Genomic DNA, 23308 nt, shown 5'->3' with positions numbered 1-23308 from the left:
CATGTTGCTCCGCTTGGTTTCTCTCCATCAAAACAAACTAAATGACGCCTCACTCCATCACTTCTGGATCACTTCCGGTATTTGGTACATTCCCTTTCTGTAAAAATGAAATGTTAATTTGTTTCAGAAATGGTAAAAGTGTTCCGCCGTTTGTAAGATTGTTTTCTTAAATGTAAATTTGTTTTGGCCTTGGTAAAAGTGTTTTGCTGATGTAATTTTGTTTTATAAAACAGCAGTCTTTGCTGGAGAAGCAGAGGTGTCATGGGACAAAGTTTGTGCTCTGAAATGGAGGTTTTGGGCACTGCCAGCACAAATGAATGGCTTTAGTGGACACAGGCCCTAACAGAAAAATTAGACAGCCCTACAGAAACACAGTATGTGAAGGTTTTTTTAGGGTTGAGTGTCAACCATAGACTGTATAAAATATGGCCGTAGGATCCGTGACGTCACCCATCTGTTTCTGAAGAGCTGTTTTGAGGCCGATCGGCGGTGGCAGCCATATTGCTGCTGTCAATTGATTATGACGTAAAGAGGTGGAGTTTGAGCCTCCTAGCCAACAGCTACAATGTTCCCGCAGTCAGCTGTGCCTCTCATTGGAAGACTCGTAATCTCAATATGTTCGAAATTGCTGTGTTAAAAAAAAAAACCCATGTACTGTACAGTGTGTGCCGATCGAGAAATGAGCTATTCAGACTACACTCGTCTTTTGTACCAGGCTGTAAACATGTTTATTTCTGCTGTAAAGATCGTATTTTTCCCATTCATGTGTATGTGACTTCCGGTACTTCCGGAGCCAGCCTCAAGCGGATCCTCGATTAACTGCACTTTTTAGCACTTCGGCATTGGACTCATATTTTTAGACCGGTGGTTGCTGCTTGGTGTCAACCTGTGACTGCTGCTTGAAGGAGCTATAGCCTTTGTGTATGGGACGACTGAACATTCAGTTTTTGGATAGACCAATATAAGAACAGTTATTTCCTAAAAATGTGTAACTACAGCAACATGATAGAAGATTGACTGAGAATAAATGTACTGACAGAGAGATGAAGATCTGGGATGCAAACATGAAAAAGAAGTATAGAACACAGCTGTAGGAAATGCAATTTATTTGCAATTTTTTAATAACATCATTCCTCAGATAAAAATGCAATGTTACAGGAATATACATCAGATATTAATTTAAAACTTGCTTTCAAGGGACCATACAGTCTAAATATACTTTTTCCTTTTTTTATTTACTGGTAGCGTGCGTTATAAGCAAGACAGACTCTGTCACCAATGACAGACTGACAAGTTACAGATACAAACTGTACATTACTTATTTACAAATCAACTTTTTGTTTGGTTTTTCGTTTCACTTTTTATTGAAAATAGGAGTAGAAAAAGTGATTGAATTAATATTCTGATTTATTTGATTTGTATTCTTTCCCTTTCTAAAATCTAAAATGAAATGAATGAAAACAAAATCAAGAACTCTCCTTTAGAAAACAGAAAGAGAAGAAGAAGAAGAAATAAAAGGTGTGTCAACTGTGAGGCCATGCAGTCGTCACCGAGGAGACAAATGGTTACTGAGGAAACAAAATGATGTTGGGCCAGCATCACTTCGCAACCCCAGGACCAATGAAATCCCTCGCAGCGGAGGGGGAGTGGCTTATGTTAAAAAACTCAAGTTACAAAATGGCCACCTGCCTCCAAAGCTACCGCAAGTACAATAACACACTCTAGTTCATTTTTTTGACCATAAATAGTGCTGTTATTAAATACTACATTTAACAGTAGCGTCACTACTAATATTACAACAAATTGGTCTCTGTGTGAACGCCCTCCTCCGTATGAAATTAACTAACAGACTTCGCTCCGACAGAAAAAGAACACAAACAAACAAACAGCTCCATCCTGTCAAAGGCCCTTTAACACTTTGCATGAGTTGTGAACTAAGACCACGAATGAGATCAGAGGACACTATTGAGCACACAGCCATGTCATCTACCCGGTAAATAAGGAACAGAATCACACTGCTGATAGTGGAGCTGTGGCAAAAAGGCCTGGATCGTCCTGCCTGGAAATAGAGAATGAGTTAACACCTGATGCATGATGGCAATTTCACACCAGAAAGAATCACCCACAAGAAGAAAACACCGATAAAATGGCACTGTTGATGCTCTCAGATGGAGAAGTCTTCCATTAAAGCTGCATTTACCCACACACAGGCATACAAGATCTGTTTCTCTGTGGTAAAATGTTGCAACAAATCGGCTCTAAAATGAAGTTTGAAGAGATCTTATGCGCCAAGATAAAATAAGATCTTATATGTCTGGGTGGTTGAAGCGAAGCTAGATGGCTAAAAATTCCAACATTTTCTTCCATTAAGGGATGCAAACTGGAAAAACACCAGAAAAATAAACAAGTAGTCTCAAACCATCTTTTTTTAAAATACTAAATGTAGCCTTTGAAAATATCTTAAGTGCACCAGTATGAGCATTACTGCATCCAACATTCAAGGGGTGAAATCATTCAATGTAAAGTAGCTCTTATCAGTGACATTAGAGAGAAGTAGCAGATGCAGCGAGGCGGAGACATTCATGGATCTACTGACAGAAAGTCTGCATCGTAAAGCTGCTGCTGCCACAAATCTAGAGCGGAGAGTTGTTAAGTGAATCCTGAAGGAGCCGGTACAGAGACTCCTCCACTCAATCAACAGGTGGAGTGTTGCTCTCCCAAAAAACAGTGGAACAAACTCTGTGTCGGACTTCTGGTCTTTACATATGTGCAAACTGGGAACTGCTTTATCAAACTAAGTGTATGAAAAATAGCAATAGAGGAAATAAGTGAGGCTTTCAAGGTCCGTTCAACACAAACAGTCGTCCTAAACAGGGGGTGCTGTAGGTGCTGCTACACATTGGATCAGAACTATCCTACATTTCTTAAATCTATCTAATATAGGGCAAGCAAGAATCAGTTATTTGGTTAAATAGGGTTCAGAAACCCCATGAACAATAAGAGGGGAAAGATAAGAACTTTCATCCCTCACCAATATCTCAAGGGAATTCATCCAAATGATGAATAAAGATATTACATGCATCTTCTGTTTTTCAATGTGTGGCCATGAGCCAGTGACGTACAATGTGTTCTCAGTGTAGATCAGTGGTTTGAAACTTTGTGACACGGTGATATATTTGCCTCCAAAATTGTGACACTAACTTTTAATGATTTCAGATCTGCAGACCATAACTGATATCTTATCTTCAATCCATATGCTCATCAACATCTCTGTAATGAATCAAGATTAAAGCAGAGAGCTAGATGTCTACACTCTAAAAAGAGTCTTACATGATGATTCCGTTGTTTCTCTTTAGAACATGTTTGCATCTGGCAGCAAACACACGAAGGCTCATTTCCAAACAAAGGAATCTCATCATTAGTGATTTGTAAACCTCATGACAACATTCAGCTGATGGAAATACAGTGAAAACAAGTGCAGAAAATGCCAGCAAGTGTAAAGTTAAACATCATGGCACTCCTGAACCTGATCTGTTTCAAGATTTATTTTGATCCTCTGCAAAGTCCAGCATCTTCATATCACTTTATATCTTTGTTTGGCTTATTTATATATTAATTCTCTATATTTTATATCTAAAATAGAAGATAGTCACAATATAAACTTGTATTTTATAATAATAATATATTCCATCTTCACTTTCTGTTCAATCCCTTAAAATGTCCATGAGCATTGAGGTCAAAATAACATCTGTACAACAGAACAAAGAGAGCATCCTCTCTGGTGTCTGCAGAAATGGGATTTTAATTCTACAGTAGGAGATGCAAACTCTGAATCTAGTAAAAAGGGAAATAAAATCTGTATTCAAAATAGTCCTCTTACATAATTTGTCAGGATCAACAAGCATGTCTCTTTACAAGAAAATAGAACCTACATGTGTCGCAACAATGGTAGTTCCACATGGAGGAAATCTGAGTGAATGAAACAGGAAAATAACGGTGCTCCTGCTTTGCTTCCATTACTCAGTGACACAAATATGTGTATAGTCTCAGATAAACACACAACTCTAATACTATTCAAATGGTATATGTGTGTAAAATACTATTCTAGTTAAAGCATGTTGGATGACATCCTCTCTTTATACTGAGCAGCTTTAAATAGATTCATGTACATGGATAGCAGCTCCTCCACAATAAATACTTTTTGTTGTCAAAAAATTCAACATTTTAAATCAGAGCTTTCAAAAAGAAATCTGGGATAAAATATTCTCTTCCAGGCAAAATCCTTTTCCACTGCTGCACACATATATACGAACAAGATTAAGTTGTTCTGCTGCTGAACTGTTCCTCCTCCCTGTCTTTAAAAGATGAGAGTGTTTCTGCACAGATGTAGTTTGTCTTGGAAGAAAATATTTAAGCTACATGATTTAAACGGCTCAAAGCATAGAGAGATCTAGTCCTTGGTGGGTGGATCATTTTTGGTTAGATGTCTTTAAAAGCTTAAATAATGCATCAGAAGAGTGTACAGTGTGTCAGTGTGTGTAACGCTGATGCAGGACTAGTAAAGAGAGAGACAGGGTCTCAATGCTACAGTAGGAAAATGTCCAGACTTTGACCTGCGCTGACAGGTTGCTGGTAGGTTTACGTCTTTCAGAGCAGTACATGATGAAAGAAAAACAGAAGCAAACACATTGTAGATTTCAGATCTCTCTGCTGCTTAAAAAAAAAGACTTCAAATTGTGATATGCAGCTGGTTTTCAGTGTTAATCGCATGAACAGAGAGCCTTCTACTTCTGCAGTCACGCCAGATTGAAAACAACATAAAGGTAGCCTTTCTGTAATTCAAAATAGTCTGGGACCCATTTTAGCCTTTTGTGACAGTATTTTGAAAATGCCAGCAGCTTAAACACGTTTCCTCTTCAGTAAATATGTCTACAATACTCCCATCTGTCTCCTTTAGGTCAAAAACAGTCAATAATGTTGGACTTTTATCATTAGAAATCATACCGACCCTCAGTCAGTAGGTCTATATAACACATTTTCAGAACCATGACTACATCCCCAAGTTAAGTGTCCTGTCCTCTTCTTGCTCTAACATTCTGGTGATTAAATATTACATATTCATATATATGTTTTGCTATAGAATGGTATATATGGTATATAAAAATATACAATCATTGGCTAGTGGTGAGACAAAAGATATTATCATTCACATAGGACCAATGCTTCATATCCCTACAGGGAAACCCATGCACATACAACATTACTTGGATATATAATTCACCATGTAAGAACTTAGAAATTCAAACATGATGAAATAAAACCCTCTATAATCCCAGAAAAATACTCTTCATTTAACATTCTTACCCAGAACAAACATGAACTGCTTGAAATTGTCACCAACCATCAACAAGATTGTCACCTGTCAATCACAAACCCGGGCCTTTAGCTTTCACTAGAGGACATCACTTAAATTGGACTCTATGGCAGGGGGTGTGGTTTTACTTTAACGAGCTGCAGGTGGAGATCCAGCAGAAACAGCTGCTGCTAATCAGCGTGATTAACAGCCTGACAAAGTGGCTTCTGAAACCAAGGCAGGGACCACAGGTACAAAAACACAGAAAAGACTTGGTCAGGATAGATTAAACATAACACTCATGCTGTGTTCCATTTCCATATTACACACAACTTGTACTCTGTGTTTCTAGAAACCAAACCTTACTTTGCATACAAGATAAGGCTGTTAACAACATCTTTATGAACTGTGACATATGCCTGACATGTGACCCTCAATGTTGATTAAGATTTCCTTTATATACCATTTATAAATGACCACTCCCCACATTTTACACATGTATGTGGTCAGTTGTACTAAGTGTGTAAATACAGTTGCATAATGTCATCTTTGGTTCTGAAGGAGCTTAGCCAAGCCTGAGAAAAACCTTAATGATGTCTAAGCTGTTTCAACAGAAATAAAAGCATGAAAATGGTGGGGGGGTAAAGAAGATCTAGAGTAGAGATGTTATTAGTTGAATTATGGGAAATGCAGTGTGAAGGATATACAGAGTTTGGCTGATACAAGAGAGTGAACATGAGGACATCTAAGCACCTACTGCAACAGTTCCTACAGTTTTGAAATATTTAGAGTGATGTAACACTTAACGGTTGAAAAGTAACTCATAAATATTTTTGAGTTTTGTGGATCAGGAGTGACGTTATTCAATTTTCTCCATCAATGTCACACTAGATGACAGCATTTTTCACTAATCCTTACCATACCTACCTTATTTTGTTACTCTAGTGCAAACACAGTGTTAAAAAGGTGTGTGATATGGAATTGGGACACACTTGTCTGTGTCATGTGGATGTTCTCATCTACATGGTTCACTTTGTGCTTGAATTAAGCAAACAAGCATAAGTGTATTTGCTGACTATAACTTCTTTCTGTTTGTTTGTTTCCAACAATATTTTTGGGTAACTTCTATGCTGTGAGATTTGATCCCACTGCTCCATCTTTACCACATCAAAGAAAGGTAGAAGATAAAGACAGAGACTACACAAAGGCAACATGTAGGCAAAGAAGTAGTGACGCCTGTCCGAACTCAAGGGTAAAAAAATACTAAGGTTTGCTTTACTTCTCAACTTCTCACAATCATATGCACATGTCCTTCTTAGTGTTAACAATCAGAAGATGAACTATGAACCCATAAGACACAAGATATGCAAAATCACCTTAGCCCACTACTGCTGTCAGATGTTTCTCTAAAGGAGAAAAACTGACTTCTATCATATGTACACTGAATAGAAATAGCTACTCTGATATACTGTGATATGATACTTTGCCTGATGAAAACGAAACAACTGCAAAAACCTGGCACGCTTAACGTCAACATGTGAACCTCATGCAAAACAGCTCAATTTTAAAACTTAATTGGAAATAAACAAGGGAGAGGGATACAGTCAAAGGCATATCGAGTCAGGGAGGTGCAGGAGAAGTGTTACCTTAAGAAACTGGGTCTATTTCAGCTGGCTGTTAAACCATGACCAACTTAATGTCACTGTCTCAATACATGTTTGACTGCAGATGCTGATCCAAACCCCTGGCACGAGAACGATAAATAAATACATCTATACTGCACTGCAATGTACCTGATTTCAAGTATGTTAGGTTTCTCTGGCACGGAAACCGCTGAGTTTACTTAAAAGTGTCACAAACAGAAAAAAAACAAACATGGTAGTGATTTTTTTTTCACTTTCACAAGTATATTTACTTCGGGAACCTTGTATACAGTCATAGTTATTGCATTGTTTTTGCATATCTTGTGGGATGCAGGATTACACCCACTCATACCATATACTGCAACACAACACTTCATAGTTCATGCTAACATCAAAACTGCTCCAGTCCACACGGGGGCACCACAGACCTTTGAATACCTTTCAACTCTAGAGCCTTTAAAGACACAACAAAGCCTGGTTTGGCACTTCTGATATGCAGGGAAACTTAACTGATATGAGTATGTTTGACTTTAATATGTGAATTAACGCTAAGGAACACAGAGAAAGGATTTAAATTGAATTTAGTGCAACATTTATGTTCTTTTGATCCTCAATAACTGGAACTTGGCTATATCTATAGTAGCTTTGGAACAAAAACTACTGTCTGCTACTTGGTTATACATTACTTTTAATGGATTTGTACCTAGTAGTCATTAGGTTTATGAGATAAACCAGCATAAATAACCAGGAGAAGTACTTATTTTGTTTTTCGAAATTCAGCTTTAAATAAACTTTTCCCAGGATTGGTAGAACGAAGCGTGAAAGCAAAAACAGAGAGCTTGTGTGCTTCCTGGCACGCATATTAATAAACCTGTCAATACCTTAACATGTCTTCTTCACAAGTAGACTTCAAGTTTGACAAAATAAATCAGCTTATACTGAAACTGAGCCGCTAGCTGCAAGTTAGCCTGATAGCTTATGGTACCGAGTTATTTCAATAAAGAACTATTCTCATGAGGTGCTTTTGAAACAACTATAAGAAAAACAGAAATGCTGAAGATTTCATGAAGCCAAAAGGATCCGTGATAAGGAAAAATCAAACAGGCTTAATGTCAGTGAGGGTATTCCTTTGACGACACAGACTTCCTCAGAGTTTGCAGTACGATCACAGCCACAAAACAATAGTAGCACTGCCACTTAAAACACGGTGAACATTCACATTTAGTTTGCATAATAATGTCAGAAGTCTGTAACTGGCACAGGATGCAGTGTATGGCAGTGTGTTCATGCATACCCTTTCCTGTCACAAACTTACTCTGCTTGACATGTAGGAGTGAGAGCTCAGCAGCTAGTTCTGTATGGTTGATTAAAGTAAAAAGTAATGGCTGAAAGTTGACATGAGATAGTGTAGTAGTAGTAGTAGTAGTAGTAGTAGTAGTAGTAGATAAATCAGAACCTTAATTTGACAGGGCTTTTGTAAAAGTTTAGACTCTTTTGGAGCTAAAAACAGAGTTCAACTCATTCAATTGAATATATTATGAAAGTATTTTTGCTGTCTTGACGAGATCTACTGAGCTGTATCTACACATGAGCACTGTTCAGGCAAAATACAGACTGTCAGTGCCATACTTGTGTGTCTTGTTTACTTGGCATTGTGTTCAATTTTTACTTTTAAGAAAGCTTAATTTAAAGATTTTAGTTTAGTACACAATAAAGGATTCCACTAAATGTGTCAATCCATATAAGTGATGTGATACTAGCTTGAGGAATGTGTTTTTTTGGAGCAGAACATACATCAAAGAGAGGTCTGTGCCCTGTGTTTTGAGGCCTGAGGTCCAAACCTGTGCCATACAGAGAAAAGTCACCATGCTACCTAAAATCCACATCAGAAATAAAAATCATAATAAAACACCTGGGGATCAAGCTTCCTCTGAGCAGGTTTGTATCCATTCATGTTTTCCAAACAAATTTCACCACTCATCAATAAACAAAAAAGGTCCTGCTTGTAGTATGAATGTTTGAATGATTCTACAGACAGTGAAGAGTTTTATTTCAAAGAGTGAAAATAAATGAGAATGTTTAGTGATATGAGCAGACCTCAGACAGAGTCAATCAGAAGTCTTGCAGCATCTGTACACCAGCCCTAATAGTTCATTTGGAGTTTAAACTATGATTAAATGATGAAATCATGTGATTATGATGTGTTTCACCCGAGCAATCATGGTGTCATCCCCAGTTCAGTCGTGAGGCGTCACTGTGGCAGTGCGAATTTAATTCTTCTACTATTCAGAGCAACCATCCACAATAAAGAAGAAAAAGCAGCATTTGCCGAAAGGCTTGTTACCTTTGTGCCAAGCTGCAACACCAAAACTCATCAAACTGTAAACCTAATGGACGCTCTGACTGTGCCGGAGACCGTACGCCTAAGTACCTCTAAACAGAAGAAGAAAGAAATGTTATGTGATGACTATATTCAAAGAGAGAGTGGCTTCTGACTCTGCAGCTTGGCTAAAAAGTAAAAACCGTGCTAAAGAAATCACAAAGCTTTGGAAGCATGCCTGTCCATGGTAACCCTGTGTTAAGGAGGCCCATTATCACACATACATACACACACATACACACACACACACACACACACACACACACACACCCTTGTGCACGCTCATACACACACAATACCATACTTGTAATGCTACCTTAATTTACTGTCTAGGCTTAAAATCAGCTTTTTAGAATACATAAGTAACCACTCGAACACAGGCACGCATACAAACATACATCCTCACACAAGTTTTTTTCTCTTCTGGGAAAAATAAATAAATAAATAGATACAATCTGTAAAAGGTGCATACTGATAGAGAGAAAGACCCCTCTTTTAGATACACGCTATCTCAAACATTCATACGCGCATACATTCTGTACTAAAACGCAGACATGCACCCGCACACACGAAAATAGTTATACACTTGCACGCAAACACTACGCCCTGCTTCGATACTTAAAACCTCTTAAAATTCTCCTAAAATAAACCGAGCAAAAATACATTTATAAGACCAGCACCCCGATTGTGCAAACAAATCAAGGATAAATTAATTCAATAACATCATGAATATAAAACAAAATAGTCATGGCTAGCCAGTTTTGCACAATATTGAATTGTTAAATACATAGTGGGCGTGGTCTGTTGAGAGTGTGTGGCAGCAAATCCAATGGAATTCCAAGCTGAGAGGGAGAGGAGGGTCTTGGAGAAGGAAGTGAGGTTGACTGACGGACAGATCCTCTGTAGATCCATGCCCAGAGTCTGTTTTCTATTCAATCAAACACTCCCGTTTTCTCCTCCACCCTCCGTCTCTGTTGCCCTGATGGACACATTCACCTACCGAGTGCTAATAAAGCAAAAACCCAGCTATGGAGGGAGACAGATGGTGGATCAACCAAGGAGGAGGGAGGAAGGAGCGAGGGAGGAGTGAGGAACGGCGAGGTATACGGCAGAAAAGGGGGCTCGCTGTCTCTGCTTTGCCACCAATGCTCCACCCTGTTTTGGGACAGGAGGTGGGTGTGGTCAAACGAGGAAAAGCAGCGGAGTAAGTGCAGCCAGGTCAAGGTGGTGGACGAGAAGAGTTTGTCTCTTGCTGGACTCTTGCAGACCAGCAGATCAAAAAGCTGGCTAGCTTCTTGTTGGACAGTTTCTCTCTCTGCCTGTAGCCCCCTTGGTCCATCCCTCAAATCCTCCCCCCCTCGGCTGGGGATGGCATGTTACCTTAATCTCTCCCCTCAGAATGGCAGGGCTGTGCTCCAAGGTTCCTTAGCTTTGGAAGAGGAAGGGAAATGAGATTTAAAACAGGGTATTCTTCGTCCCTGTTTACTCAATACAGCGCTTCATCATTAGTGAACCAAGAAGGAGGTGTTGACCTTTGACCTCACATGGGTGAGGTCAGATTTTAATCCATAACTGACCCCCCCCCCCCAACCAGCTGGTCTGCTGTCCCCTACCTGGCTTTATGGCGGCCAGACAAACAACAATAACACAACAACAAAGTAGGGAGAGGAAATGAAAACAATAAACACACTATGTTACCAGCTGAAGACCCACAAAGGGACTTCTTGCTTCTGTTGTTTCCTTCCTTCCTTGTCTTAGTTCCTACTTTCCCCTGATCTGTAATTTCCTGCTCTTCACACTTTGAGGACATGATAAAACTGTGAGGCACTTTAGAGACACACTCAGACACGTGTGGAGAACACACGCACTCACACAAACGTACAAATAGTGAAAATCATAGATCACACACAGGCTTTCACTCAGATAGTATAGAGTATAGAGTGGTTTACTTTACTACAAACATTCACACACGTACAAACTCATAGAAACAAACAAAGTCATAACCAGGTGGTTAAGGTTGCGTCACTGGCCGCCATTGTCCAGAGCAGAAACGTCTGGCAAAGAGGCAGACAGTGAGTGTGTGAGTGTGTGAGTGTGTGTGAGGGACGGGGACAGACAGAGCCAGCTGCGGCGCTGATACCCAGCACTGACAGTCGTCAGTCTCTGATGACGTCAGAGGGGCCAGTCGGCCAATTGAACCCAACAAGGACTCCTACAAACTCGTCACACACTCCATATCCTCGTCCTCCAACAGCCCGCTGTTCCTCTGCCGTGTTCCTGCAATCACAACTGAGCCTCTGTGGTCGCCCTCCTCTGTCCCTCCTGCCACCACCACCACCTCCTCCTCCTCCTCCTCCTCCTCCTCCTCCTCCTCCTCCTCTTGTCCCCTCACGCCTGCAAGTAGCTCCTGCCGCTCCTCCACCGAGGACGGCCCGTGAACAGAGCCCCTGCTTCCTGCTGCCTCTCCCCCACCCTCACTGGCCGCTCGGTCCCTGTGCGTAGCTGCTGCTGCTGCTGCTGCTGCCGTGGGGAAGGGGAGGACGTTGCCGTTGGGGCTGTGCTGGGAGGTGGAGGAGGTGCTGGATGTGGCAGTTGTGGCGGTGCTGCCGTTGAGGATGTTGTTGGCCGCATGCTCCATTTCCTCAATGGTCATGTCGCAGGCATCTGCCAACTCGGCTTTGGTTGCCTCGATGAAAGATGGGTCCTGGGCAAAATGACCCAAACCTTCTGATATCAACACCTTGAGAGAGAAATGAGACGGGGAGGAATGGACAGAGGGAAGGGAGGAAACCAGGGTGGAATGGGGGATTGGAATGAAAGAAGTAGGAGAGGAAAACACTTTAAAATAGTAGAAGAGAGGGATTGGTTACACCCTAAAACAAGGATTTATCTTATGTTTGATTTAATGCACTGATTCATTTATTCCACTCTTGTTTGGTTTATTAAGTAGTTCCAATGATAATTTCCTGACCCAAAGAGACTATCATAAACTGCTTTTTTTAATACAAAATGAACCTGCATCTATCTGAGACCTTCTGTCTCAGGTGATAGAAATCTGTATGATAAGATGTGTGATGTCAAGTGTGATGGCCCTTCTAAAACTTGAAAAACTCAGATTTTTTAAAGTCTGGAAACCCTTCCTCTCTTACTTTTAACAAAATTTTACCTTTAAACAGTGAACATTGTATCTGGGTTCCTTGAACCGCCTCCCCCTAATCTCAGAGTGTCTGTAACCCCCCTCTTTTTTTTTCTTCTTCTGCTGCCTTGTTTTGTTTTGTTTTGTCTTGCCTAAAATACTTATGTTGTTGTTGTACTCTGTATATTTTCTTTTCTACATTTGTTAGGCTTGGATTGCCTTGTTAAGTTGTTTTTACAGTTTGTTAATGTCTTTTTTTTTTTTGGTTGATACATGTTGTGATGTGTGAATTAATGTAGGAAAAAAAAAGGAAAAAGGAAAAAATTCCAATAAAAATATATATATAAAAAAAAAAAGATTTATCCCGCTACCCATCAATGCAGTCTATCTGTAACCTTGTCCAAAAAAGAAACACACACACTCACCGCCTCCACCAGACTCCCTGCACTGCCGTGACACAGTGAGCTGGAGTCTTTCCCCAGCAGCGAGGGCACTGTGAGCGACACAGGTCGTGGTGGTCTTTGATTGGGCACTGACACACTAGGGGCGGGGCTTGGACTTGGCACCCGGCTGTTTCCATTACTATCACTATACCTAGGAAATACAATGTTTGTATTATTATCTGTTTTCAGACCAAACTGTTTCGAAAGTTTTATAACTACTACTTTGATGATAGTTCAGAAACTGTTCTTGTTAAAGTAGTTTTTTTAAAGGTACTTAGTCTTACCAGGGCCCACAGTTCACAGAGGGCAAGCTGGTATTGAGCTTTTCATGGGAGTTGGAGCCCTCTAGCCTCAGAGAGGGCACCCGCTGGTAGGAGGCATCACCGCCCTGGGCTGAAAAAAAAACAGTGACAGAGGAAGGAAACATTATTAAAACAACAAACCTCATCAAGTAGAATACAACATCTGCAGCATGATGAGAATATCCCTTAAGAAATGAATTATTCTGGATTAACTGTGCATCATTTCCCCCATCAAATTAAAGTATAATTGTACTTGGTGAGGATGTATATCACGAAAAATGTCTTGACAGTACATGTGAGCATAAGATGCAGTTTACCTGTGGGACTGGCTGGAGGCGTGGAGCACAGCCGACTGAAGAGGGTAGGTGAGTGACTCCTTCTTAGTAGAGGACTCAGCCCTGCGACTGCCAGAGCCTGGAGGAGGGGAGAGCAGAGGGAGAGTTAGAGAGGAGCAGGGAGGCGGGAATATGTATGCAGAACGCAGCATGGTGGGAGTTCAACTTCACCGACTGAATCTACTGCTTCTTTCTGCTCAAGTGTGAGATATGGTTGATTGTTTAGTTGAAGACTACTACCTGATGGTGTACTAAGTGTAGAGGCACAGCTGTCTTTTGGGAGACGTCTGGCCTTGACTGTCTCCTGAGACACTCCAGATGGAACGACGATCTCCGCCCTGAAATACACACAAGGAATATGTAAACTCACTGCATGTAGAAAGAGTCAACGATAAGAGAGATTCGATACTAATGGCCCAGTTTTTTTTCCTTTACACGTGTTTACTCACCCAGAGAAGTGGGGCAGAGGAAGACTCTCCTCGGAGACTGCCACCCTCCTCCTCCTCTTCTGTCTTCTGCCTCCTCTCCTCCCTCCATGGGAGTCAACTGCTTGCATGCTTCATCATGATACACCAGCCTGAAAAGTACACACAGACACATAACGAGGGGTCAACACAGAGACCCCACACCTCCAAACAGTAAGAGAGGTCTTAGTGGTTTGTTGTGTATGTCTGCTTCAGCTGTACATGTCAGAGGAGAGTGAGTGGTCGTCCTCGTGGTACTCCCTGTCGTCAGCGTAGGTCTCGTCATACGTCTCCTCTGTTGAGCCTTCACCTCTTCGGATGATGGGCAGATGGCTGTCAGTTGAGTCAGAGCTACAAACGAACAAACAAGCACACAAACCAGCCAAACAGACAAACAAAATGAACATAAACACGGACCATATACAGAGAAACAGGTAGACAAATATGTAGACGGATGTAAACATAAACACACGTGCAGACACACAAAGAAGAAGCAGCTGATTAGCAAAATACTCAGGGAGGAGCTCGAGAGGAGAGACTTACAAGCCCACTGAGGCTTAGCTACTGCATGAAGGAAAAAAGCAAGAGGAGGAGGACAAGAGGAAAAGAAGGAGGAGAAGCAGGTGGGAACTAATTTTTCAAAGCAAAATGTTAAAAAGCATCAAAGGCAAACATCTGGAATATGACAACAATAGCACAACTGAGGTGCAGACATCTTTAAAAGACAAAGACTGGAAAAGTCATAATTGCCTTTAATAGCTGATGCTGTTGGCTAATACTTAAAGGTCTACTGGGAAATGAAATAAGTACTATTTAAACAGTTCTCCTTTTTCAAAATGAAGATCAATTAAGCCCTAGAATCAGGTACTGGCTCTACTAATGCCTTCAGAAGTAGATTCAATGTCTGCATTAACCCAGTTAACATTTTCTTACCTAAAACATGATCGAAAGTGTTGAACCCTGTCGTACAACCTTTTCTTTCTCAATGCTGAGATCGAAGTTAGGTATCCTTGGGCTTGATCTAAGTCTGCATATAATCCGTATTAAGTTGTATTACCTTTGATTTCCAAAGATGTCTTGTCACCCTATCGTTCAACATCTGTTTCATACTCCAGACTTAAGCTTTAAGAAGACATCCTGACATTTAAAGAGTGATCTTTTCTCCTTCACCAAATCATTTGTTAATACATGAAAATAAATGTGGTTTTAAAGGTCCGTTTCAAATCACATCTAATATTCATAACAAATTGTTTAGTTGTCAGCTAGCATGATCTATAATTTCCTATGAGCAAGGCTCCAAATACAACAAATGATTCTTATTTCTAAGAACTACCCGGTTAAGAGAAAAGTCATATTTCTAAATGTCAAGATGTCTCTTTAATTCATAGCTATTTAAGGACTCCACAGCAAACTCTGGGTTAGAACAGAATTTAATTAAAGAACTGACTAAGATGGTTCTGAATGAGTTTAATCAAGGTCACCCTCTTGGCTGCTGGGTGGATGGGACCCTTTCGCTATGCTGAGAAAATGAAAAATGAATAAATAAATAAATAAAAGAGATTGTGCAAAAGAAAGCTATTACTCGAATCTAATGCAGCATTTGATCCTACACCACTTAATGCTTTGCTACAGGAATCTAGTATTAGCTTAACTTCTCTTTATAATGAATGAACCATTACTGAGCTGTCTTTACCATTGCTCTTGAATGGACCCTATTTCATACAAGCAGGCTGACTGTCTAGAAGGAAACAAAGTCTACAACTCTTCTAGATTGGGCCTAAAAGCCAGGGGCAGCATGGGCTCCCATTGAAATCTGGTCACCCCTGGTGGCAACCCATAGTCATAATCTAAATTGCCTTGTTAGAGGTGGGTCTAATGTTAAAATGAACCATTAGGGCTGAGCTGCAACAGGCTGCTAGTAGCTTTCTTCGCATTTCAATGTCACACATTCCTTTAGATAGCTCTAAAAATTGTGACTTTGGACATACATTTTTTAGGCCAAATTTTAACTTAAATGGGAAGATTCTGTTGTTACGTTAAAGTAAAAAAATCACACACTGGATTGTTGCTGCATCACTTTCATGTTTGTGTTTTTGAGGTAGATCGATTAGAGGAGACAAAGAAGGGTAAATAATACTAGTCAATCGTGTGTGTGAACATACTTGGTGCCACCACCACGCATGAGTCAGTGCCCCAGTTGGGCCGCCCCAGTAAAGCCTAGACATGTCCCTGTGGAAAATCTTCAATGTTTTCAAAATTGAAATTCCAACCAGCCGACTAATCTAAAGGTCAGAAAAACGTATGTTTTTTTAAACACTGCTAGAACACAATCATGGGGCAGGATGTCAAATTGGTTTGCAGAGTGTGGCTAAAGTTAGCAGAGCTAGCACCTCCAGCCTTCAGCATTCTCTGCGGGGTAACATTCACATGTCTGTGAGCGTTATTCATAGCTTTGGTCAAGTTAACCAGACACAGCCTACATTCAACTTGATCTCCATTTTATAAATGAAAACACTGCCAAACTGCAAAGCACGAAGAGATGTTATCGGACATATGTGCTTGTTTACATCCGGATAGAGGAGCTTTAGAGCATTATGGCAGTTTGCCCCTGGCAGGTGGCTTCACTACAGCTTTGACTTATGACCGGCATTCTGAGCCCACGATACAAATATTAATAACTTGTGTAACTGACAAGTAACAACTAGCAAGAGTGACAGTTAAACTGTTAGTTGACTTAATGCGCACATCAGTACTTCATGACACTGTTTCCAGCAGCTATATTAGGGTTGCTAACTGTCCCGTATTAGCCGGGACACCCCGTATATTTGGCTAAATCGGTTTGTTTCATACGGGACCTCAGTTGTCCTATTTATTGACAATTAACTCTTGTACATTCAGCAGACTGTACTCTACAGATCCTAGATCAGATAAAACGGCAGTGGCAGATCATGTGCCAATCACACCGCCTGTCATCCAATCACAGGCCCCCCTCACGCACATCAGTTGTATACAGCACAAATGCGCCAAGTCCTGCAAAAACTCTGGCTGTGCAAAAGGACAAAAGACTGCTTGAGTCATTCAAGAGCAGCATAAAGTATCCATGGAAAAAGTACATTTGGTGAGTCATACTCCTCTTTTGCATTTAAATTTTCTTTTGCCTGTTTTTTGGTGTAAAGAGCCACATCGTGGTTTCTTTGAGGTTTATTCATATGAGGTTACATAATGATACAGTAAGGCTTAAAGGGAATATACACACTTTCTGCATTTCCAGTTTCCATATGCTCACACCACCATGGCACCGTGCACCTGCCCCATATTTAGTAGTGAGAAAGTTGGCAACCCTAAGCTATATAGATATTTGGCTCTGGACTTTATTGTTGGGCAGAGAGTCTGACAGACTGAGTGAGGGACAGGCAGACAAACATTGGATCCCCTGCCTCTATACGGCACTAAACTTTGTGACAAAAAAGATGCCAAAATGTAAAACAAATGCACCGAGTTCACCACAGTGAAGATAAGTAAGGGCTGTTGGATGTTTCCATACTTTGCAACTTCCACACAGGCCATGGGCCAAGAGCACTAGACATTGTGTCTAACCCAGATCTGCCATAAGATACAATAAAATCAGCAGGGAACAGCAGCAGTTAGAGCCTTTGATAGGAAAGGTTTGGCCATGTTGCACCAAACTATCCATCTATGGCTTTAGTAGCAGATTTTTGATTTGCCAGCATTGTGGCTTTTGCTATAGCAACTAAAGCATCAAGTGCATAGCAACAAGCCTTACTATAGCGCCCTGAAAGCAATGCCAATTGATATAACAAAATGAAACCTCTGTGTAAGGTCTTGGGGAATAACACATCACACACACACACACACACACACACACACACACACACACACACACACACACACACACACACACACACACACACACACTCACGCACACATACACACACAGACTTTCTCTCTTTGTCCCCTTGCAACATACCGCATGAGGGTGTCATAAAAACACGTCCTGCTTGCCATCAGAAACAAAAGACAGGAAGAGACAGGAGAGAGGAAAAGGAAAGTGAAGGAAGTAGCAGAACAGTTTCAGTGTGTACTAATGGAAATGAAAGAGACAGACACTTCATAAGATACAGATGTAGTCTGCTGCCTGGCTCACACACTCACCTCTTTGGAGGAAAGCACCACGCAGATCTTGGCAGCAGGATGGGGGTAAGCGGCTGTGCTGTATGTCCGTCCACAGTGCTAATGGACGGGCTTGGGAATCGACTGACTCCCTGCGTCGCCACTCCAGCCATACCAGTGTTGTTGGCATTATTAATGTTGGCGTTGGAGCCTGATGAGGAGTAAGAGGAAGGGGTGAAAGTGGTCGAGTCCATGAGCTTCTCGTGGGATGGGCTCTCCCCTTCGCAGGGGGAGCCCTTCTGGCTGATGTGCAAGGGACGCTGGGTAGTGAAGGACTGTGGGAATGAACCCCGGCCATCGGTCTGGTTGTAGTAGTTGACGTGGTTGCTGAATAAGCCACCTGTCCGCTGTGGGATGGAAAGAGAAGTGTTAAATGAGTAGAACAAAAGAGACAAGGAAGAGGGATTAAAGGAACTGAGAAGATAAGAATTACGTTAAAACAAATTCCACTCACGTAAAAATATCTTAAAATCCAACATTTAACATTTATAATTACTACCATCACACTCACTGCTAGCAGCAACAAAGCCTTACTCAGCCAAGATGAAAATGCAAAGCAAAGGCCGTGTTTAACAAGCCAAGCAGAGATTGCATTATATCCCCAAATCAGGGTTCCATTTTTTGCAGATGAAATTCTTCATATGAGAGCAGAGAACCTATGAGACTGAATGACACAGGCACTACATTTTTGGCCCTACTAAAACCTCCATAATGTTTAATAACCATGGTGACCATGACCAAAGATTTAATAACAGGGGCTGTAAAATGGTGCGATTTCACTTTTAAAAAAAAGTGCGCTCAAATCATGTAGAGCCACTTCTCTTCTGTCCATCTATGTTAGCCATTTTAAGTAAAAATAACTAAATATAGTAAACAAAGCACTTGAATGTAGCAATGATATGACAATGTGACAAATGGGGCTGATAACAGGCAAAACTCACCCTTGAACGTAGTCTTGCACATGTGTGTTTTGTGTAAAGTTCTTGTCACAAGCTTGCATTTACTGTTCTCAAATGTTTTATGAAAAAATATCAATGCATGTTTTTTTTGTTGTTGTTTTTTTTTACAATACTGTTATTTCGTTCATATCTTCCAATATGTTGCCACTGTATGTGACTCCAAAATGCATACCACCAAACATCTGGTTGAGTGTGTGCAGTAAACGGTAGCCAAGCTATGTTGGTGGGCAATGGGCCTCATTCACTAACAGTGCGTACACACGAATACGTGCTTAAACTGTGCGTACGCACGTTTGAAGCACAAATCTGGGATTCATCAAATATATTCTTACTTGAAATTGTTCTTACACTACGAACAAATTTAGAATTTCCTCAGACTATACGTACGCACAAATGATGACGACCAACTTTCTCAGAAAATGTGAACTCTTAACTGAATGCATGACATATTTGAACTATTTTCAGCAAAATGTGTCTCGCGACCCCCCCAGGGGGTCCCTACCCCCATTTTGGGAACCACTGCTCTAAGAAACGGATGGCTAGTTGGTGAGCATATTTTTTAACAACATCAATGCCCACACGCGTGCCAGAGTAGAGCGCACATTTGGGCTGCTGAAGGATTGTTAGATGTGTTTTGGCACAGCTGGTGGCAAGTTACTCTACGCCCCTGAGAAAGTGTGAAAGATAATTGTGCCGTGCCGTGTTCATTAAATCAAATGAATGACCATTAGACAACGGTTGAATATCATCACTTTATCCCTCGTTTTGGGAATATATTCCTAATATGGAGGTGTCTCCAGTAATTGCAGGCATTCGTTAATCCTGAGCTGTCAGATCAGGTGGTCCTTGCCATCCTCCAGTTTCCTTCCTTCTTTTCTGTTCTGCAAGTCTTTTATTTTAAGTTTTTTGCGTCCACTTAAATATCAAACCTTTTTTTCTTAGCCTGAGCCACGGTACGAACCTCAGGAGAGGAGCAGTAACAGCCTCAGTAAGAAACCCAGGCATCATTTGATTTTTGTCATGGTGACTCCTGCTGATACGCTTCGGAAAAGTGTTGATTTTCTTGCTTCAACCTCCTCAACAATCACCTCTCTCTCTGCCAAAGTGAAATTCAGCGTCTTGATGCACCGAACAGATGTCCTTATATGGATGAATTGGGGAGTGGTAGTATGCTGATTGCAGGTTGCGGGGACGCGCCTGTCAATTTAGAATGATTCTGATTCACTAATATACGCACGGTGGTGAGAACAAAATTGGCTGGTACGCACGTGTCATGAATCCGACGGTGATTTTGAGTAAGCACTTATTTTATGCCCAGAGTAAGAACATTTCTACGCATTTATTAGTGAATGAGCCCCAATGTTTTGTTTTAACTGAGCTCATGCAAGCATGTCTGTGTATGTCCATGGAGCAGTAATGTGGCTTCAAGCTGGGTGCTGATCATCTCTCTCTCTCTCTCTCTTGCTTTTGCTCTCTCTGGAGAGTGAGTGAAAGTGTGTGTATCCGACCTTTACCCTGAAGATATCGTCCTCGGATGCAGCCGACACAGGCTCCTTCAGGCCTTTGTCCATCTCCTCCTCAACGGTCAGGTCTCCAGAGATGGCCCTCCGAATCTCTGGACCTATGTCATGCAATGTCCGCAGGCCCGCCTACGCACAGAGAAAACACCCTGTAGTGCTACGCTTATCATGGAATAACACACTGACCTATGTTTATTTTCAGTAAGAGTAAAATCCCTGAAACTAGGCATCTTACTCACACAACGTACATACACTATATGCCTTCTCTTGATTCTCAATATTATACATCAACTATGGTCCTCACAGTTTAACAAATATCTAAAAATACAATGAAGAGTGTTGAACATCTGTGTCTTTGTTTACCTGCAGAGAAAGGGCAGTTTTGGGGGGCACCTTGGCCACCAGCCCTTGTTCTTTCCTCTTCTTAAACTTGCGGAAATATTCCTGGATGAGGAAGGTAGCGTAGAACTTTCCGACTGTTACCTCATCATCTGCAAGAAATGAAAATATTACAATGGTGACAAGTTTTCATTGGAAATGATGTCCTTTCATTCATCATTTCTTTCAGAATAGCAACTGTAAGCAATGACAGTGAGGTGTTGTCCATATCAACAAAAGAAAGCATGTTTATTTTGTATTCCTATCTTTTCTATATTTGTGTTCTTTTTTTCTAGATACTGATACGCTAAATACCATAGACGAGAATGTTGTCGTGGAGTAAACATACCACCAGCAGGGGGCACTACTTGATCCAAGAGCTTCATGCTTGTTCTTTTCCAGATCTTCTTCACGATTGCCCTCAGTTCCTCATTGGCCTGCTCCAGGTTACCTGCTCAAAGCATGACAAGAGCAAGAGCTGCAGGTTAGTATTTTTAACAGTGACACAATACAACTTTGAATACATCAGCAGAATTATGTCCATATCTGTATCAATGGGACTGTAAAGTGAGAGTATATCTAATAAATGAGGGTTGGTTAGGACTGGGCAACAAAGTTAGAGTCAGGACAAATTTATGTTCTATAGCTGTTTCAATACAACATCAAGGAACATCTGTTTCATATAAACTTATAAAATCAATACTTCTGTTTTTACAGAACCAAATCACTGCAGGTGAGTGTGTTACAATGAGAGGCCTGAGCACTGATATTTAGTCAGAAGTAACCGCATCAGAGCAATTTGTTCACAACAAAAGTCCCAAGATCAGACAAGCAGGTTTATGAATATCTGTGTTTGAATGTGGATGTGTCCATATCCTGTGCCACTACAAACACATCTTCCTTTCACCTTCTGTCTTGATCCTGAGTGCAGTTCTGACCAGGGCGAACAGTGTGGCATTGAACATCACCGTTCCATCGCTGTTCAGAGGCATGTTCATTGACACCAGGCGCTGCATGAAACAAAGATTTGGTTGGACGGTGAGAAATTTAAAATGAAATCATGCATAGGTAATGTTCTTGTACAAATGAACTGCTAGCTGCCAATAAAAGCTGGCAACTGAGAGTTTGTTGAAAATGAGACAGACAGCAGTTTGACACTGGTCACTACTTATTTTCCTCCAGCGAGATGTTAATGTCTAAATACCTCAAATATTGTCTCTACAGGAAGGAAGGTTGTCAATGTGCCATTTGAGTCATTGTGGAAGGTGTTATGAGCACACATTAGCACAACAGAGAAAATGCATTTCTGCTTATTTATTACACCTGCAGATGTATTCATTCTGTCCAAAAATAAAAGAAGAAGAAACTGCAAAGTATCTTATCATGCTGGGTATTTTCTATGGCTCTGCAGCCTTGTTTGAAAATGTGTGTAACAATGTGTGTGTGCATGTGTGTGTGCATGTGTGTTTACCTTGCAGGCCACCCTGTGTGGGCAGAGCTTTCCGAAGCCAAGGGGAGGCTGTATTCTCCTCAGTAGAGTCACCACATCCAGGTGCTTTATTCTCCCTCTGCAAACAGCACGGGATCAGATTAGAGTAACTCTCTTTAAAAACCTCTGCAAATGTAAGATGAATTACGTGTTAATTCTGTAAACTTACTTAGCCTCCGGGTCATATTCAGCCCAGATCCTCTTGAATTCATCAAGATGATGCGGCCCCAGGATCGACCAATCACGCGTCAAGTAGTCAAAGTTGTCCATGATGACGGCCACAAACAGATTGATGATCTGTGAAGGATCAGAACCAGTCAGATAATACACTGACAAATACACTACAGTAAAGTAACCTGATTTAAATATAAACCTTAAATTCATGCAGTCAATTATTCTAACCCTCCTGTTATGTTGCGGATCAAATTGACCCTTTTTAAAGTCTATTTTAGGATATATTTGCCTTAAAAACCAGCTTAATGCAGCATAAAAATCTGGGCAGCATGTGACAGAAGAGGAGTTGTGTTAATTTATCATCATCACTTCATAAAAACAAAAAAAGAATCAAAATTAAAAAAAAAAAAAAAAAAATCTATGTCATGTCAAACTATTGTATTTATATTTAGGGCTTTCCAAAGTACATTAAAAAAGCTTTTAACATTAATTTGAATGAAAAACGATTGAGTTATCTTCATTAAACCATGACCTGTGAGAA

At 40.8% G+C, this 23308-nt stretch overlaps 1 protein-coding gene across 1 annotated transcript in view; it reads right to left on the bottom strand.

Moving 5' to 3' along the window:
• Positions 1–1096: 1096 nt before the first annotated feature.
• The window catches only part of cacna1c (calcium channel, voltage-dependent, L type, alpha 1C subunit), a 254713-nt gene continuing 232501 nt past the window's right edge, over positions 1097–23308 (bottom strand). The window contains exons 38-51 of the mRNA XM_034673428.1: positions 22763–22890; positions 22576–22672; positions 22012–22114; positions 21454–21555; positions 21090–21217; positions 20721–20855; positions 18230–18594; positions 14279–14407; positions 14042–14169; positions 13833–13930; positions 13575–13671; positions 13240–13348; positions 12938–13106; positions 1097–12116 (exon numbers count right to left, since the gene is read on the bottom strand). Of these exons, the coding sequence (XP_034529319.1) occupies positions 11589–12116; positions 12938–13106; positions 13240–13348; positions 13575–13671; positions 13833–13930; positions 14042–14169; positions 14279–14407; positions 18230–18594; positions 20721–20855; positions 21090–21217; positions 21454–21555; positions 22012–22114; positions 22576–22672; positions 22763–22890 (2316 nt within the window). The 3' untranslated portion in view covers positions 1097–11588. The remainder of the gene's footprint in view (positions 12117–12937; positions 13107–13239; positions 13349–13574; positions 13672–13832; positions 13931–14041; positions 14170–14278; positions 14408–18229; positions 18595–20720; positions 20856–21089; positions 21218–21453; positions 21556–22011; positions 22115–22575; positions 22673–22762; positions 22891–23308) is intronic.

This window comes from Notolabrus celidotus, chromosome 21 (genome assembly GCF_009762535.1).
Source record: "Notolabrus celidotus isolate fNotCel1 chromosome 21, fNotCel1.pri, whole genome shotgun sequence".
In the NCBI taxonomy this organism is placed as follows: domain Eukaryota; kingdom Metazoa; phylum Chordata; class Actinopteri; order Labriformes; family Labridae; genus Notolabrus; species Notolabrus celidotus.
The sequence above is the reverse complement of the archived record's forward strand: the minus strand, read 5'-3'. Positions and strand labels throughout refer to the sequence as shown.